Below are 19294 nucleotides of genomic sequence, written 5' to 3'. Positions count from 1 at the left end.
TTGTGATGTGAAGCCTAATCTCCATTATGATTTCTAAATATACCCCTATCTTGTGAAAACACTGAGATTTCCCATGCTATTTATAGACCCTTCACCTCCGGTGACCAGTACTGCACTGTCTGCTAACCCCGCATGTCATTCTGAGGATTGTGAGCTGATATTTTAATTACTTTTTAAATAGATATGTTTATCTGCAATACAAACAGATTTCAAGTTGTATTTGTATTGCATCACTTGATGGCCATTCTTAATCATTTACATATCGAACTAAAATCCATGTTCAGAATTTGTTCCCAAAGCAACAGTATATACTTTGCAATTGTCATTGTTATGGCATTGATAACATGCCTCTTTTCGAATTAGTAGTAGAAAACAGTTAAATGATTTGGAGCGGCTTTATGGTGCAGTTTTTATTAATTGCATGAAGATTATTTCATGTGAGCATGTACAAATAAACTTTTATAACAAACTGGCATTTTTTATGAATGCCTTTGAATTCTTATTGTTGGGACCAACTTTTGAAAGAATTAAAATTATTGCATTTTAAAGAAAGTTAACAAATGTTTGAATACATCGAAAAAACTGTAAACACATCCTAGCCTATAAAAATCATGTACTGCTGTACTACTTATTTAATTCAAAATTATGTATATTATTGTTCTTCAGCATAAAAAATATCCCATGGGAGAAAAAAAATCCCAATGGGAGAAAAAAATCCCATGGGACAAAAAAAATCCCATGGGAGCAAAATTTATCCCATGGGATTTTGTGAAAATCCCATGGGATAAAAAAAATCCCATGAATTTGAAATTGCAATAACTTTATTATTTAAAGACATATCAGCAAAAGATAAACATTTTATGAAATCCCATGTAAAGCCTGACACATTGGCTACCCACATGACCCAGTTGACTAAATAAAAAGCGGCGCAAGATTTGCAAATGATTGTTTTGCAAATTTAAATTGTACTGTGTTATATGTAGAATCATGCTGATATATAGTCCTCTGCAAGTTAAAGGTAAAGTCCAGAGAAGCCATTGAATATTGTGAAATTAGCATAGAAGCCTATGGGAAGTGGAATTAGTGGTTTCTAGCCTTTCAGTCATAGTAAGTGTTGAATAGGCAATCGTTTAGTTCTTAGAAGCGGTGTGTTTTATTAAACAAGTGTATTGGAATTCCTCCACTTAAGATTGATCTATACTTCACTTAGAACGTCAAAGGTTTATTCAGCGAATGGCGAATTCGCAAGTAATATTACCACACAAAATAATTAATGAAACGGAAATTCCCTAGCTATATATAACTGTTGGAAATAACTGAGTCTGGTCAGCGTAACTGTAACGGCCTGTATACATAGCGGGTACAACTTAGCTTAAAACATAAATTAGAGCAATTAGATAAACAAAAGGTAGACATCTTTTTATCAAGGCAATTTTCCTTTGTCTTCTTTTTTATGTGTTTTAAAAATGTTTACGCTATACGCACATGTACATATAGTATTATACATTATCACAACTTAATTACGAACAATAGACAATAACAAACAAAACTAAATTTTGATCACAGTTTTATTGTAGTGTATACCCCTGACAAATTTGTTCTTCCCTTTCGTCTCAAATCACAATGCATAAAATCGCAATTTTATTTATTTTGTGAATTAGGTGGAATGGATAAATTTGAAGGATTATTGAAAGGAGCAGAAAGCATTGCAAATAGCATTGGAGGAACATCTGGTTCTGGTCAGGTAATATGATTTCCTATAGGATTAGGGACGGTATCCTCGGTTTATGTAAACAATAAGGGTTACAAATGAAGATAACCTGTATGTAGGACTGTTTAAAATAAGAAATATTTTCCCTGTATTTAACATAGAAATATTGTCTACACACGGGGCAGAGCTAATTTAAGTCCAGGATTAAAGTAATCAGAAAATATATATTTCGATTATATTTCACAAATTTTCATGCCAGAGATAATTCAATAAATGGTACAGACCGTGAAAAATCTCTTATGTATTATTTGAGAGTATTTTACCATTGTTTACGGAATGTTTTTATGAAAGCATGGATTGTTTCCCTTTCCGTGTTGAGAAAAAACGGAATGTTTTACCTTGTTTTAAAAATTACACGACAGAATGCGTTACCTTGTTATACAAATTATATGACGGAATGCTTTCTTTGTTTTAAAAATTACTTTACCTAATGTTTTATCTTTGTTTTATAAATTACATGACGGAATGCTTTACATTGTTTTATAAATTACTTTATCGTATGCTATACATTTGTTTTATAAATAACATTACGATTTGTTTTACTTTTGTTTTATAAAATACATTATGGAATGGTTGACAATGTTTTATAAATCGAAGTACGGAATGGTTAAACTTGTTTTATTGATTACATGACTGAATGCTTCCCTTGTTTTATAAATTATATTCAGAATACTTTATCTTTGTTTTATAAACTACTTAACGGAATGTTTTATTTCTTTTTATAAATTACATGACGGAATGTTTTACCTTGTTTTATAAATTTATATTCAGAATGCATTACCTTTGTTTTATATATAAGATTACATGACTAAAGGCTGTACCTTTTTTTATAAACTACTTTATAGAATTTTTTATCTTTTTTATATATAACATGACGGAGTGACTTACCTTGTTCTACAAATTACATGACGCCTTTATTATATTGTTTTAAGTAAATGTTCATAATTATCAAAAAAAAAAGCTAAACAAAATAATAGTAATAAATAAATAAACGCATATATCTAACAGTCACACAGCTTGCAGAGACCTATGGAATTTTCAATATTCGAAGTGACCATTACTAGCCATTTACAACCCTTCAAATTTGGGCGATATGTTATTCATTTCCCTCATTAATAATTTTTTTTTATCTTTTATAGATTGACCGTGGTAATGGAAAAATAGTCACCTGGTCTTTTAAAGGACAATTGATGGGATTTGAATGGAAATATATTGGTATTTGTGTTGACAAGGCAACAGGGGAGACAACTACTGCTATAAAGACGAGCAGGGGAGGAGCAATAGAACATTCAATGAGGGATCTGATGGCAAAATTGGCCGCCAGGGGCGCCCTATAGAAAGGACTCAAAAGTGCAAAAACTCCTTATATAATTAGTCTATAACAAATATTCTGTCTAAATAATTATTGCTTCAACTTTTGGTACAAAGCTATCTTGTTTTTTGTCTTTACTCATGTTGCAGCTTGTTTTCGGCAGGTCACATTCTATATTTCTATGGCCATTCTTGTTGACCAAAAATTTGCACCGCAAATTTTAGAGTTCTAATATCGTTGGGAATTTTTTAGACCTTTATATATATTATATATATGTGTGTGTGTGTGTGCGCTGATACATGTTACGCTTTCCCTTTCAAAAGACTGGATGTTGATCAAGGGGCGGTTTCGGGATTTGCCCCCTATTGGTAGAAAACTGTTAGTTCCGTGGATTAGTAAAAATTAACAAAAAAATAGTCTGTAACTGACCTTTTGTTCTGCTCTACCTTACAAAACCTATTGCCCCTCATAAACTGATCTTTTGTAATGCTTTACCTTACAAAATCTATTGCCCCTCATAACCCATTCAAAGTTATTCAAATTAACATACTTCATAGATGAATCCATAAATATATAAGATGCAAGTAGGGGGGATGGTTATCCTTACATTATTTAAATAAAAAATGGATCCAGGCTATATTAATGGCATGAACTACATGTGTAACTCTATTTTTTTTTTTATTAACACAACTTATATAGGTTAGACATTATCCATCTTATTAACCTAATCAAATTCACTTCATGCAGTTGTGTAAAACATTTTCTTTTTAATTTTTTTTTCAATAAAAATAAATATGTTAAATATGGTATAGTACCGATTCTTGAATATTTTGTTTCTTCTAAGTTTTTTTTTATCTGCAATGTTACAAATGTAATAATAAGAACTTAAACATATAAAAAAAGGTGGGTGGGAAGGGGGGGGGGGTGATTGCAAAATGACTCCGATATACGTTGGATATTTCATTTCTCAGCCATATCCATCTCTCCTAGTATTTACAAAAAACTAACCTAAGACTCAAGCAAACAACAATAAGAGAATAAAAATTTAAAAGAAAAATAAAAACAACTCCTAAAATATATATGACGTATGGACCATGATGTGCAGTATTGCTTACTTATAAGTATATTTCATTGTTAGACTCATGTATTAGACATTTGTTCCGTCAGTTTCATGTTGAAGGTCATTTGCAGTATGTAACCAATGCAATTCCCGATGTCACTTTGTACATTAAGTACATATGCACTAGCTAATGGGTGTACTTGTATAACTGAATTTACATAAGCGCGGCCCTAATATTGACCTCAGTGAACTTCAATTGTTCTATTTTTAAGTGAATCAAATAAATGATTTTCTTAAGGAGATTACCCAGTAATGTTAAACAGCAATTTAAAAGGAAAGAAAATACCAACTAATGACTTCAAGACTGAAAAAGAAACAAGCAAAAACAAACAAACAAGCAAACAAACAAATAAAAAAAGAAAACACAAAATACACGATTGTACTTCATAAATCAATAACTGAGAAATCAAAAAGTTTAAAATCATCGCTTGTACCCAACAGTGTTGACAGAAAATAAAATTCAGATTATAGAAACATAAACAAAAAAAAAAAAAAAACAAAAAAAAAAAAACAAAAAACAAAAAAAATGATTAAGATAATTACATGTACTTTATAATTGAAAACAAGTACTATCTTTAAAAAAAGATTGCCGACGCTGTAAAATTTGTTCTTTTAACTTATAATTTTCGGCATTTCTTTAAGGAAATAACACATGGCATGCAATTTCATTTTTCGATACAGTTTTTTCGAACGCCACTAAGTTATCAGTATTTGGCCAATCGGGAAGCAGATTTGCGATCAGGTGACTTGTCTTTCCATGGAAGAGCGTCTTTAAGGTCAAAGGGTAAAAAGCGAACATATACCGACTGCGTCGGAAAAATGAAAAATCAAATTAAGAAAAACAAAGCACAAATGATTCACCAAACACTACTGCTAACGTTATTCTTTATTCAGGACGATCTTTTGGGGTGCAACCGTTTTAGTTTTTGATAGGAGGAAAGGAGGCTAAGTGGCAGATCCAGAGGTGGTGCGGGGGGAAGGGGGGGGGGGTGACACCCCTTTTTGTTGGCAAATTTGTCATTTTCAATTGTAAAACTGACATAAAATGGCAAATAATGTCCTTGCCCCCCTTTTCTGAGGATCCCTGGCTGGCACTCCTCCTTTTCGAAGTGTCTGGATCAGCCCCTGGGTCTAGGATGAAATTTTCTATCCTGCTTTGTACGTTATTGTGACTAAACAAATTCCGCCTTTTCATTTCTTGAACACTTCAATCCTACCTGTTTAATTCAAATTTCATCTTAGCCCTCTCTCCAATAAAAACATTAAAAATATTTTTCTGCAATTATATATTCTTTGGGTGTTGTCCTTAATGTCTGCACCGTCTTGTATTTACTTCTCTATTTATTACTTTTATTTGCATCTTTCGATTTAAGTTAAAAATTTATTACATCCTATTTTTCAGTGATGCTTTATCTTGTTTATTTCTTATACAAATTTACAGTTTACATGGGTAAAATAAAAAAAAAACATCCTAATAAAAAAATAAATAAAAAATAACATAACAAAAATAAAATAAAATAAAAAAAACAAAAAAAAACAAAAACAAAACAAAACAAAACAAAACAAAAACAAAGCGGTCTATATAAAACATAGATACAAATTTCTCTTGTTTGCAAACTTCAGAACAAATAGTCTCAATTTATTACGTAAGAATCCTTTTATCTGCCAATTGCGTGATTCACAAACTATCGACAACAAATAAATGATGCATGAATCAGAAGTTAGTCACAACCACTTCATTTGTCTGTACGCTAATCAACTTGGCAAACTAAATTGTTTTTCTGTTTTGAAATGCCAATGCTCTTTCAAAAGCTCCGGCCTGGAATATTTTATTTCAGTTTAAGATGACTTTTTATTTACAAAGTCGTACAAAATATCAGCTAGACTTTCTGAATACATGTATAAATAAAATGGTTTTATAAACTAGCAAATAATTCTTGCACCCAGCCAGTTTTACCCCGATTAACGATGTTTTCCCAGTGGGCCGGATAAAATGACATGCATGTATATACTAAGTAAAGTTTCATGGTAATTTGAATAAAACTTCGTTAAAAAAAAAGAAAAATACTCAGGCGACGAGACAATCAACGCCTACCTATACCTATACAGACCGAAATATATTGAATTCGGCACATAAAATCAATACTGTTTCACATATTTACGCAATCTCAAGTGAAAAGAAAAATTACCGAGGTGTTTGTTATCGTCTAGAAAATTTAGAGTTATCTTTCTTACGTGACAGGTGTTACAAAACTACACATTATATATATCTGTGAATTTCATAACGTAAATATACAGAAATTTGTAAAGGTCATGACCTTTGGTATGCCTGTCTGGCTGATGAAATGATACCATGAAATGGCATGAAACTTTAAGATGAGATATAGCCTCACGGAAAAGCCGTACAGAATCACTGATCAAATGTTTTGGCATGGAATGATATTGCTCTAATTAGGTATGACCATTTTTTTTCTAAAGTTACACAAGTGACCCTCTACCTACAAAAGATAATATTGTACAAGGCATGCAAAACTGTTGTTAGTTTTTGGATAATTAAGTTGCTTTAAATCATAACATGTTCGTCAACCTGATAATAGAGTTTGATATATATCGTCAATGTAACTGTAAACATTTTAAAATGTCTTCCATACAAATATGGCATGACACGAACATTTCTAAAATGACACATCCATGTGTTAACACACGCTCCATCAAAAGGATGATTCTAAGTGGGAACAGTTGTCGAGCTCTCCTTAAACTTGAACTGAGAATCACTGGAGAAGGGTACATCCTTAGACCAGTTGCCTCCTTTCAGAATGTCTGGATCCGCCATTGTCCATAACGTCGATCTGGACACACAAGACGCTTTTAGATCACTTTGTGGAGCGTTTGCTTAAGATCTAGTCGAAACCTTCAAAGCCTACTAACTTTCCTACAAAAAAAACAGGTTAAATTTCAAGCCATGGATTTCAATTTGACAGCGACAAAATCTTTATAATAGTTTATTACACTATTAAACGTGTAAGTTCTTAATAAAAGCAATCAATTTGATATTTAAAAACTTTATACACGATAACCACGGCACAATGTTCGGCGATATGGTTAATATGTCAAGGCTATCACCATTAATACAAAACGAACTAAAATATCGAAAGAACACACACCAAATTTTATTCTCATATGCACGTTAACATGAAAGTGATAGCTTCGTGTAATTGCGTTCCCATTAAAACATTTTAAATGATATTTTATTTTTTTGGGGGAAACACAATACAATATTTTTAGCAATTTATCTTTAAATTCTAGTCGCTTTTTCGTGCAATGAAAGAGAACTTCATAAATCTAAATATGCCCAATAATCCCTTTAAAAAGAAAACGTGTATTATTTGGAGATAGGAGACTTCGTGTCAACTATATAAATACATGTAACAATTTAAGCAAAGCTAGATACACGAAACTCACATGTAATTATGTGAAGTATATTCAAGCTCTTATTTTTGTGTCAACATTGAGTAGTTTAAAAATAAATTTTTTTTTAAAACCGAAGCAAAATCTCAATTCGGTTCGTCTTGAGAAAAATTGAGAACGCTTTCTTTACATATAAACCACGGTACAGAACTATATACAGTATCTAGATCCGGTACGCAGAATTGTTCTTAGTTTCATTTTGAAAAAAAAAATTAAGATATTTGCATATTATTTCCGGAAAATTCCAACCTTTCGTTAACGACAATATTTCATCAGAATGTATCCGCGCGATTATAATGGAAATATTTATCAATGAGTGAGTCATAGCTGTTTACACGCAACAAATAGCAATAATTGTTATTTATTGATACATGTTTGAAGTACAAGTAAATATATGTCGGTTATTGTAACCTAATGATAAATCTTAGGAAATTGATTTATTTATGACAAATTTAATCTGCGTCTATTTGGATTATATAAGATACAAATGTGACTTTCTATTACAAATTTTAACAATGTAATCAGAATAAGATTGTGACGTATGAAACTTATTATCCTTTTATACAATCGGGATTTTAAAAAGGTAAATAAAATAGGATGGTCGATAATTTATTGAGAACTTGAAGGTAACTATGACGAAAAGCCAACAATGTGTTGATTTTGATGCATGTGACGACATGATGACTCAGCATTTATCAAACATGAAAACGCATTTGACACTAATAAAGCTCCAAAAAAGGCAGAATATGTATTTTCTAAGTTTGAAATGTGTTTAGTGGCTGTGCAGCGACACATTTTGTTAATTCTCCTTTGTTTACCAGATAATGGTCTGGTAAAACTTAAATGGATATATAGCCCGACATACATGTACATGTATCAATATCCAGTTAGGTTGCATGGTTCACAGGAAATTCGGATTATATTTTTCAATATTTTACAAGGATCTGTTTTTTTTTGCTCAAGTTGTCTCGTTTCATGAATATCTTCAAGGCCTTATCTCATACAAAAATATAATAAAATGTATAAATACAAATATATGTTAATGTGAACATAGACTTGGAGACACCATCAGTGCGAGAAAACAGATATTAACGGTTGGATGTGCACTATGACTCAACCGGAACCTCACGATCATGTTAAAAGGACAACGGTGGATACATGTAGATCTGTACTACATGTATATCTGTGTAAGTCCATTGATTGTATAAATATATACATATAATTAAAAAATCAGTTGGCAATGGTCTATATTTATATTTGATATTTCATTGTGATCAATGATACATAGATTTTTTCTGAACTGATATGACCATATCGGGCAAAATGACAAATATAAGCAATCACTAATTTATGCGCTTGTTTTTTCACGTTCGAAATCATAAATAAGCGCACCTTATTTTTCTCAAACAACACGGAACGGTAGATAGACTCAGAAAATCGTGTGGAGTCGTAGTAAAAACGTACGACCTTGTGGTCTTCTGATGTAAACCGACCGTCTTGCCCTAGGGTCATTGTTTATTTAAAACATATCAACCATAATTAGTTTTACCTCAAAGTCACATAAAAATGACGTATTTATTAATAAATATGACGATAAATATCACGATTTTGACTTGTAGGGGGAGGAAAAATTAGTTACTATTGTCACTCCCCCTAGCTGGCAGTATTCAACGATGCTTCCCAAAATTCTTCATTTGATTTCCCGCTCTTTTCTATTACTTGTGTTGCTCTTTGTTCGTTTTTTTTTTCTGCCCTTATTACCCCCTTCTTTGTTGCTTACAGAGGTCTTGATATTGTTACATGAAAATTTTGAATTTAAAAATTCAAATGTTATTGAAATACAATATCACTTAGATATATAATCCATTTCCAGAAAAAATGAATTATCTCTAATGCCGATGATGATTTCTTTTCCAGATTGCTACACCCCAATAAAAACAAGAACGGTACTCAAAACTACTTTATTTACATATTTTCCCTGTCGCAATAGTCAAGATTGGGCTAACCATATTTGTTCTCAATTTTCCCTGAAGACAAATTTGAAACACGCATCATATTCATCTGGGTTAACAACAGAATGCTAAATACCTTTATGTTCAAACAAGAAACGGCTGCAGCACGCGAAACCGTTCGCCTGGATACATCGACGGAGTTCTGACATTTTAAACTTTTTTCAAAACATTAAAAATATCAATTTTATAAGGTGATCTGTGCCAGATCGCCCAACCCCTTTGTGAAAAATGGGACTTTCTAAACGAAAGAATTCATTGTAATTATGTCTGCTTCTCCAGGCAACTAAAATTTGAAGTTCAAAAATCACATAATTGCTAATTAATAGGTAGGGAAACACTAATAAGACAGAAGTTGATGCACTTTTAAGAAGTCAAAGTAGACTTTTAAATATAAATTATGAAAGACCGGCTCTGATAAGAATATCTACATGTACACGGGTCTGAATGGTATTGCCTCAAGTGTCATTCACCCAAACCTACATCAATCAACTGGAATTTATTACGGTGGTATTGAATAAAACTAGCCGACATCAAATATTTTCATTCTTGGGATCAAATCTGGAAAATTTTCCAACAAATATCTCGGTCACCCAAACCCAGTTCGTTTTGCGGCGGCGACTATTAATCACTGGATCAATTCCGGTGAAGATCATTCCTGACTGACAGTATTAGGGGCGGTACGAACTGGTTTGCGGTTGTTCTTGGCTCGTGGCCAACCGCAGTATATATAGACACGTGGTAATGTTGATCAACACAAACCTCTTCTGAACGTTGAAGAGTATACACTCCTAATTCTTGTGATTACCAAATATTAATCAAAGTTAAACTTCACATTAATTATTTATAGAGCGGATATAGCAGGAATAGAAAAGGTAAAATTATTTAATTTTATTAATTCACTTTTTGATTTTATAGGACTTTTCATCCGTTAACATTTACCTCCATTGGATGTTTCATTATTGTACATTTTCGCACAGAAAAGATTTGTATTAATGCCGTATTTTTGAAAAAAAAAGGCTTCCGGGATTGATAAATTTATAGTTTCGCAAATACTTATTGATGGGAGCCTCAGTAGGTTCCTCAACCTCATGTGAATCGAATTTCTTAAAACGTTATGATCCAAGTCTTTACCATCAACATCTCGTTGCTGGTTAGTTAATACGAGAACTTGATCACCGTACAAAGACTATAACGACAATGAACAATGCTGAATAATCAGAATTTTAAAACTGTTAAAGTAATGAACTAAAACATGCTATTCATTGGTAAGGTTTATTGATTGTATGTAAAAATAAATCGTCCGACTATTTTTCCTGCAACATCTGCATCGGCGACCGAGATGTAAAAAAAACTGACAATAGCATGACTCACTACATAATGAGGTCAACCGATTTGAGCTGTAGAAATCCCATGATCGGAAAATTTCTGTGTCAATCGATCTTTTCCTGGTGACTGATAACAAGTTGAAGGACAAATTAAAGAATTATTTGGTTCACTTCCCGCTCAAACAAAGCGGTCGTTCACATAACATACTTTTTTGAGCTACGAACATGTATTTATTGAAATATTGTGCAGCTCTTTAGCATTGAACAGAGAGTACATTTAACTTGGCCTTATTATATGTATATAGCTTGGAATAACATATCGATTGTTTTACTTGCTTGCACTTCAGGAATGTGGAAGGCACAGCTATAAATTGCATAATGTTTTTTTTGTAATACAGAATGAATTGATTTGGCAAATAGACAAAAATATATCAAAAGAAATCAGTCATTTCACCGCAATTTTACGTTATGGATACGATAACTATTATTAAAAGACATATAGATTTTAATTGATGGTATTTAAACTTGGTCGTTTGCCCGACTTGTACAATACTTATCAGTTGAAAAGACTGCCATAAAAAAAACTATAAAATCTTTCATGTTGCTCACGTTGGTCGTGTGCCATTATATACCTAATGTTGTTTTTTTTCTCTCTCCAAATTATCGACATAGAAATCTGGCACGAAAATAGGGCATCAATTATTAACAGAACACAATTTACATTGAAATTACATTGAAAGAGGAAGCATTGAAGATTGGATATAAGCCAAACTATTTTAGTACCCGATATTAATGATGCATTAAATTGGGTAAATGGTAAATAAGAAGTTTAGAATCAAGTAGCCAGAAATTTGCACATAGAAATAGTAGATATTGAAATGTATTTTCCATTAATATGAGTTAGTATCATTTAGATTTTTTATTTACAGTTGGTGGACATGCTTCTTGAAAGAGGCCAAGAAAAACTCTGCAGTCTCCCTATGGCTGAAAGACTTGAAACTGGACGTTACGTCATCATCGACGCCATGACGGACGTCCAGCTAGCCGAAACATATCGTATGATTCAAGATGCTGCGGCACACGGCAATGGATTTGGAATCGACGAATTTGTAAACGAGAAAAGCTTCCGACAGGAAATCCACGACAGTCATTGTTTTGCCATCATCTGCAAAGAAAGTTGTGAGCTGATTGGTGGAATAATTTTGGCGAACAGTAAGTTCTATCGTGGATCTACTACAATGGTTGATCCATTCATCATTATCAAAAGGACTGAACGGGGTCAAAGGTTAGGAGAATTTGCAATGAGAAAAGCAATCGAATTCTCTAGAAGACTGGGATACGTTGGGATGTATGTTGACACATTCTCAAATAACATTGGGATAATCAGAATCCTCCAGAAAATTGGAGGCTTTAATCAAGTCGGATTTTTACCTGTTGGCGGACGGTTGCAGAACGGCAAATTGATTGGATCTCTTATTTTCCACCGTGATCTCTCAGAGGACAGCATTGACATTACTTCCGAATATGGATCGGATGATTATGAAAACATTTCCGAGGAAGATGACAATCTTAGTCCTGGTGATTTGAACCTCACGTGATCAGTTCGTGAACTTGCCTTCGGTTCACAAATAAAATCACAGACAAAAGGTTAAAATGTCTGTTGACAAATACAGATTCGAAACCGTGTAACCATATAAAAGGTCCATGATCTGTAGGTGCAGATTCGAAATCGTATAATCATGTACAGAAAATATACGATTTGAAAATCGAACTGAATAGACTTGTTGACATCGTTCTCCATAACAATGAAATCAGCCAACCGTGTTGAAGATCGCCAATATCTTGATCACTTTATGTTGCTGGACAACGTAGGATTCGATTTAGCTGTAAATTAGCAGCTTTGTAAAATTGACTTCTTTTTAAGCTTTGAGTGATGTGATGTTTGACAATCGAATACAAGATGCAGTTATTAGCAATCGATGGTTATTATAAATAATGCGTCGACTTAATAGATTGTAGTCACAAAATGATATAGATCTGAAAATTAAATATAATCTCACTTATGATTTGTCTTTACGTTGTTATTTATCGCCCAAGTGCCATAAATCATTAAAAAATGCATTAGTCTGAAACTATTCTTAACTTCAATGGTAACTCCAACAATCAATGTAATTGAAATTGATGACGTCACATACAGTTAAGTAATTTTTCAAGTTTTTTTTTGTCGCTGGAGCCTGTCAAGTGAAGCTGAGATGAAATTAACTTATGCTAGACAAACAGAGAAACAAATTAACAAATCTTTTTGGTGATTTCTGTTAGGATTTACTATATTTAAAGGGGTTATACGATGTTGCATTTTACCATATCTCTTCTTTTTTTCTTTTAAACACGAGACTGAAACCTGTTTAAACAGAACCATGGAAAATCAGAAAAACTGACAACACTAGAAATCTTTGAATCATTTGACTACACTGAACCAGTCTTACTAGACCAATTAAAACCAATCTTGGTATGAATGTTCCTTAGTGCATTTTGCATACGAGAAATTCGCTTTAGACGCTGTAGTACCATTGACTACCTAATTCTGCACTGAAAGGCTAAGCGTGGTCTGATGTTAAAAAGACCCAAACAATATCGGCCTAAACATATCATTACTAATAGCATAAGAAGACCCTGACAAATTTAATACCTCGATTGTACAATTGGATTTATTTACCAGAATTTGCAGTGTACACTGTAAAATTGAACACACATGCAAGCGCAACACACACAAATGAATGTAACTAATGTATTCTTAATTAAAATTCTCAAGAACTATTAATTTACGTGTCTTCAATCTTTTCTGTGCTTGAATGGGTCTCACACAGTATATGATTATAAGCATTGTAGGTAAAAATTTTGAAAAAAAAAATAAATAAAAATAAAAATAAAAAACATCCCATAAATTAATCTTCTCCCATTATAAATATCTAGAAGTGAATAGAAAACAATTGAATGTCAAACAACCAAAGGTACTAAATATTACCGGGATGTCATTTACGAACCTTATTCCTCTGACGTCATAGGTATCAGTTTCAGTACACGGAAAAGTACTAAAGTGTCATGTGACATGAATAAAGAATGTTATTGTAAGATGTGATGGGCTATCGAATAACTTAGGTCTCGCTAAAATATTTGTGTTGGTTGAAAGCCGACCTGACCGATCCCGTGTTATTATAAATTATGGGGACAAGTGTCAAATAATACCGAAACATTTTGGCTGATATGAAAGCAAATAAGAACATGTTAAAAATTTAGTTCCTATTTTCATTAAGACTTATTTAAACATAACAAAGCGAAGATAAGCTAGAATAAAATCAGAACTATAACATTTTTTTCTCCAAAATCAAACTAAATGTTCTATAAATACAAAAGAAGCCTGATTTTCTTTCCTGTTCTCTGATATTTGGATAAACATTGTCTCCTGTAAGTGAGCTTTATTGGTAACAAACATTTCCACCAAAGAATGATCGTGTTGGCATCAACTTAATAGATTGAAGAACTGCTCAGAACGTGAGAGAGTTCACATTCATGTTTTTATAAATACCAAGGGTACCTGATAAGTTAGAATCACATATATCAATGTAATCAGATTTGTCGATCATGTATTGTGTGAAATATGATGCACAATGTTGCACATTGGCACGTAATTCATACCGATGTTACAACGGAAACGCACGAACTGTCACGAGTGCAACATATCCTGGCTTCGGAAATGGTTAACCACTTCGAAGAGTTTGTTGCCCTTCCTGGTTAGAGAAGCTAGCCAATTGATATACGAGATATGTAAAAAAAAACACAGGAGCGAAAACATTGACTTCTGTGTAATTAGAGGAATGGTACTTTAGAGGCATAAGATGGGAACAGGTGGGTAAGAACCGGGGGCTAGGACCGGTTCAAATAATCTCAGAAGCATTTATAAACAAATTGTCGAACAATATCGACAGTGTCTTGTAGTGTCATACGGCTTTCATACATGTAATGTAGTAGATATGGGTAATTTTAAGTGTTGTCTATGAGGGATGAGCTATATTTATTAATAACTTGATGATAATGCGCACCGACATGATGTCAATATGGTGATGTTTCGTCCAATGGGAATATGCGAGATGTGTGCCGACGTTAAATGTTCAAACAAACTCTTCCGAATTACACGTCATTCCTGAGATATATATGACGTCTATATACGATTAAATTGCACTTTTTAAATTGTGTACTTATCAGACGTTTAGTCTGTGTTGCCTCACAGAAAAGACAAGTTTGCGGTACTGTGAATGCACTGTATGGGGGAGGGGGGAGGCGACAGAATATAAAACCAGTAGACTGAACTCTTCTTCGTTCATATTATCCTCCCGCGTGCTCTTCATTTGTAGGTAAAAATTATACAAATGTGTTTGAATTTATAGTAAAGTTCTTGCATAATGTGTATAGCATTTAATATACAAAAGACAATAATTAAAAAAAAATCCTTGCTTGGGTAGCATGCATAGAAGTCTACATAAAGCAAGCCGATTAGCTCAGTGCAGTTATGAAAATTAATGTGCTACGCTTCTGGACATTAGTTGCACTGGTCAATAAACAATATTTATTCCGTAAGTACACACAGTTGAATGGTCAGATTCTGCCTTTTATATATGTAGGCGGGTATTTGGCAGGAAGATTAACCGAGATCTTATGGATCACATGGAAGAGATATTAACCTAGTAACATTCTTTTTCCTTAATAATACTAGTCAGTTATACTTTCAAATCCTTTTAAACTTTTGACCTGAATTGGTACGATCGAATTTACTCTTCACCAGACAACAACTCTTTTCAAGCAACACAGGGAGCTGAGGCCTAATGCTGGGTTTGATTTAAAGTTAATTTATTTTTATTTATTCTGTTTATACATGAATGTCTTTTAATTAAATTTAATCGTTAAACGTGCAAGTCCTGCCAAATTCTCGTGACAAAGACTCCTTTACTAGTTGAAATTATTTTAAATCGCCACTCGATTTACCCCAAATCGTATTTTTAGACTAAAAAAAGATAATCTCTTTGTTATTTACAGAGTTGATATTCAAGGACGGTCTCCGATCGTACCATATGATATTTCTAAAAAGCGATGTTTTTGTCGTAAACAAAATACGATCTCAAGGTAAAGTTTTAATAGAAACTTCAATGCTCAATTTAACATCTACTGGATCAATCGACTCCGCAGTTTCGTATTTCGACCTTTCCCCTTTATATAGTTCATGTAGAGGCGACTGGGTACTAGAAACTATGCTTGTTCAGTGGCAAAGTTTGTAAACAAATGCAATTTAGTAAGAGCCTATACCGAAGTTAGTGTCAGGGTGGCGTGCTCAAACACACTAAGTCATTGTGACATTCGATAAATGCTGTCCACTGCGTTAATGTTTAAATTGTCTTTCATTATGATAGTTTAAAAGGGGTCCAATGAACTAAGAGAACCACAATTTGACTTTTATGAGGGAAAGGGGTTGACTAGGATATAGGAAGGATCTTAATTTTCCTGAAACGGAACCACAGAACAGGCTATAAGGACAAAATAAAAAGATCTCTTATTGTCTTAAAATGAAGACAATATTAAAATTGAAATTAATTATATTTAAAAATTGTTTGGCAGGAAAAGTAATTTCATACTTGCCCCCTACCCCCTCCCCCCAAGAAAAAAAAATAAAATTAAAAATATCAAATCTAATTTTTACTCACTAAATAGAGAATGACTGTTTCCGTGAATTTTTGTTCCCGTTATCAAACTAGGCATCTTTTAATCAAAATAGTACTCCCTGCAACCTCAGACACAGTAGTACTCCCTACAGTCTCAGACACAATAGTACTCCCGACAATCTCAGAGACAAAAATACTCCCTACAATCTCAGACACAATAGTACTCCCTACAATTTCGAACACAATAATACTCCCTACAATCTCTGATATAATAGTACTCCCTACAAGCCCAGACACACACTACAAAAGCTTAGTCCCTACAATCTCAGACACGCTCTACAAATGCTTACTCCCTACAATCTCAGACACACACACTACAGATGATTACTCCCTACAATCTTCGACACACACACTACAAAAGATTTGTCCCTACAATCTCAGACACGATCTATAAAAGCGTTGTCCCTACAATCTAAGACACGCTCTACAAAAGCTTTCTCCCTACAATCTCAGACACACACTACAAAAGCTTACTTCCTACAAGCTCAGACACACTACAAAAGCTTAGTCCCTACAATCTCAGACACTCTACAAAAGCTTACTCCTTACAATCTCAGACACACACTACAAAAGCTTACTTCCTACAAGCTCAGACATACACTACAAAAGCTTACTCCCTACAATCTCAGACACACACTACAAAAACTTACTTCCTACAATCTCAGACACGCTCTACAAAAGCTTATTCCCTACAATCTCAGACACGCTCTACAAAAGCTTACTCCCTACAATCTCAGACACACACTACAAAAACTTACTTCCTACAATCTCAGACACGCTCTACAAAAGCTTATTCCCTACAATCTCAGACACGCTCTACAAAAGCTTACTCCCTACAATCTCAGACACACACAACAAAAATTTTTTCCCTATAACCTCAGACACGCTCTACAAATGTTTACTCCCTACAATCTCAGACACACGCTACAAAAGATTTGTCCCTACAATCTCAGAAACTCGCGAGGCGGTGCTTTACAACTTCTACTACGTGTAATAATGGAACAATGATTTTCATTGAAAGCGGGCGAAATCTTAGCAACATCAAACAACTTACATTTATTACATTACAACAAAAGTAATACCGGGGTTCAGTCAATGGAAGTGTTTTACTTTTGTATATATGCGCTATGAAGACTCAGATAGACGAACCGCTGCAGTTTAAATATGTGCTGAAAAGAAAATACTCTGCCTGCCTGCTCAACGAATTGCTCTTTTAAATACATTTTTGTTTGGATAAAGCAATTATTGTAGCCTACTGAGATTTGTGTTCGCATTTTGTGGCTCTTTAATTAATTCATGATTTCTTATTTTGTTCTTATTAATAGCATTTCAGTCAAAACAACATTATACACCACTACAAACAAACTCATATTGAAAAATCAATACTGCATACTTAGTTGAATATATCCCATATGTTACAATCATCAATACAGTACAATATACTTCTGTAGGTTTAGAATTATTATAAAGAAATATGTTAGCTGAACGTCAGTCATAATATATAACGAATGCAAAAGTATAAAATATGAAATGTCAGTCCATTTAAAATTCAGACAATAATTCTTGGACTAGAAAAAAAGCGGGCGAGATTCGATGAAGACAGCTTCAATTAACTTTTAAAAAAGGGCCCATCTCATTAACAAAGAGAACCCCATCTCCCTAACAAGAGCATATACACCTCCCTAAATTGGAGAAATATATCTCCAAACGAGGGCAGATCCAACTCTTAAAGCGGTATATATCCACATCCAACAAGGACAAATTCATACTTTCGTCATTATTTATATCATTGTGTGTTTCCAGTAAAGGATTGAGTAACTATGGGACGTCCTTAATGCTCGATTCGTCATTATTTATATCATTGTGTGTTTCCAGTAAAGGAGAAAGTGTTTATGGGACGTCCCTGGTGCTCGATTCGTCATTATTTATATCATTGGGTGTTTCCAGTAAAGGAGAGGGTGCTTATTTGACGTCCCTGGTGCTTGATTCGTCATTATTTATATCACTGGGTGTTTTCAGTAAAGGAGAGGGTGCTTATTTGACGTCCCTGATGCTCGATTCGTCATTATTTATATCATTGTGTGTTTCCAGTAAAGGAGAGGGTGCTTATTTGACGTCCCTGGTGCTCGATTCGTCATTATTTATATCACTGGGGGTTTCCAGTAAAGGAGAGGGTGCTTATTTGACTTCCCTGGTGCTCGGTTCGTCATTATTTATATCATTGTGTGTTTCCAGTAAAGGAGAGAGCGCTTATTTGACGTCCCTGATGCTCGATTCGTCATTATTTATATCATTGTGTGTTTCCAGTAAAGGAGAGGGTGCTTATTTGACGTCCATGGTGCTCGATTCGTCATTATTTATATCACTGGGCGTTTCCAGTAAAGGAGAGGGTGCTTATTTGATGCTCGGTTCTATTTGAGTGAGGTTTCACGACGTCTTTATACATATTGATAAGTATACTTCCTAATTCTTATTTAGTCCAATACTTGAAGTACTACTTTGTTAAGTGATATAT

At 33.5% G+C, this 19294-nt stretch overlaps 2 protein-coding genes across 4 annotated transcripts; both read left to right on the top strand.

The window, feature by feature from the left end:
* Nucleotides 1-977: 977 nt before the first annotated feature.
* Nucleotides 978-3202, top strand: LOC148599104 (uncharacterized). Of its 2 annotated transcripts, none has more exons than XM_088560942.1 (3): nucleotides 978-1107; nucleotides 1662-1744; nucleotides 2911-3202. In XM_088560942.1, the coding sequence occupies exons 2-3, from the start codon at nucleotides 1667-1669 to the stop codon at nucleotides 3106-3108; spliced, it is 276 nt and encodes a 91-aa protein (XP_088417068.1). In that variant the 5' UTR covers nucleotides 978-1107; nucleotides 1662-1666; the 3' UTR covers nucleotides 3109-3202. The 2 variants fall into 2 exon arrangements, with proteins under 2 accessions (XP_088417068.1, XP_088417067.1); XM_088560941.1 differs by lacking the exon at nucleotides 978-1107 and adding an exon at nucleotides 1283-1408.
* Nucleotides 3203-6538: 3336 nt separating this feature from the next.
* On the top strand, nucleotides 6539-13071 carry LOC148599103 (uncharacterized). 2 transcript variants are annotated; one of them, XM_088560940.1, is made up of 2 exons: nucleotides 6539-6658; nucleotides 11938-13071. In XM_088560940.1, exon 2 carries the CDS (start codon nucleotides 11947-11949, stop codon nucleotides 12604-12606), a length of 660 nt encoding a protein of 219 aa, XP_088417066.1. In that variant the 5' UTR covers nucleotides 6539-6658; nucleotides 11938-11946; the 3' UTR covers nucleotides 12607-13071. The 2 variants fall into 2 exon arrangements, with proteins under 2 accessions (XP_088417066.1, XP_088417065.1); XM_088560939.1 differs by lacking the exon at nucleotides 6539-6658 and adding an exon at nucleotides 10396-10555.
* Nucleotides 13072-19294: the final 6223 nt, after the last annotated feature.

Source organism: Perna viridis, chromosome 14 (assembly GCF_037379345.1).
Source record: "Perna viridis isolate PV_CMFRI_1.1 ecotype Kerala chromosome 14, ASM3737934v1, whole genome shotgun sequence".
Classification (NCBI taxonomy): Eukaryota; Metazoa; Mollusca; class Bivalvia; order Mytilida; family Mytilidae; genus Perna; species Perna viridis.
This window is presented reverse-complemented; position numbering and strand designations above follow the sequence as displayed.

Bases quoted from the DNA above. Each gene is read 5' to 3' on its own strand.
- LOC148599104 (XM_088560942.1), top strand. From the start codon at position 1,667: ATGGATAAATTTGAAGGATTATTGAAAGGAGCAGAAAGCATTGCAAAT. The intron at 1,745-2,910 runs GTAATATGATTT...TATCTTTTATAG, and splicing joins GAACATCTGGTTCTGGTCAG to ATTGACCGTGGTAATGGAAA.
- LOC148599103 (XM_088560940.1), top strand. From the start codon at position 11,947: ATGCTTCTTGAAAGAGGCCAAGAAAAACTCTGCAGTCTCCCTATGGCT.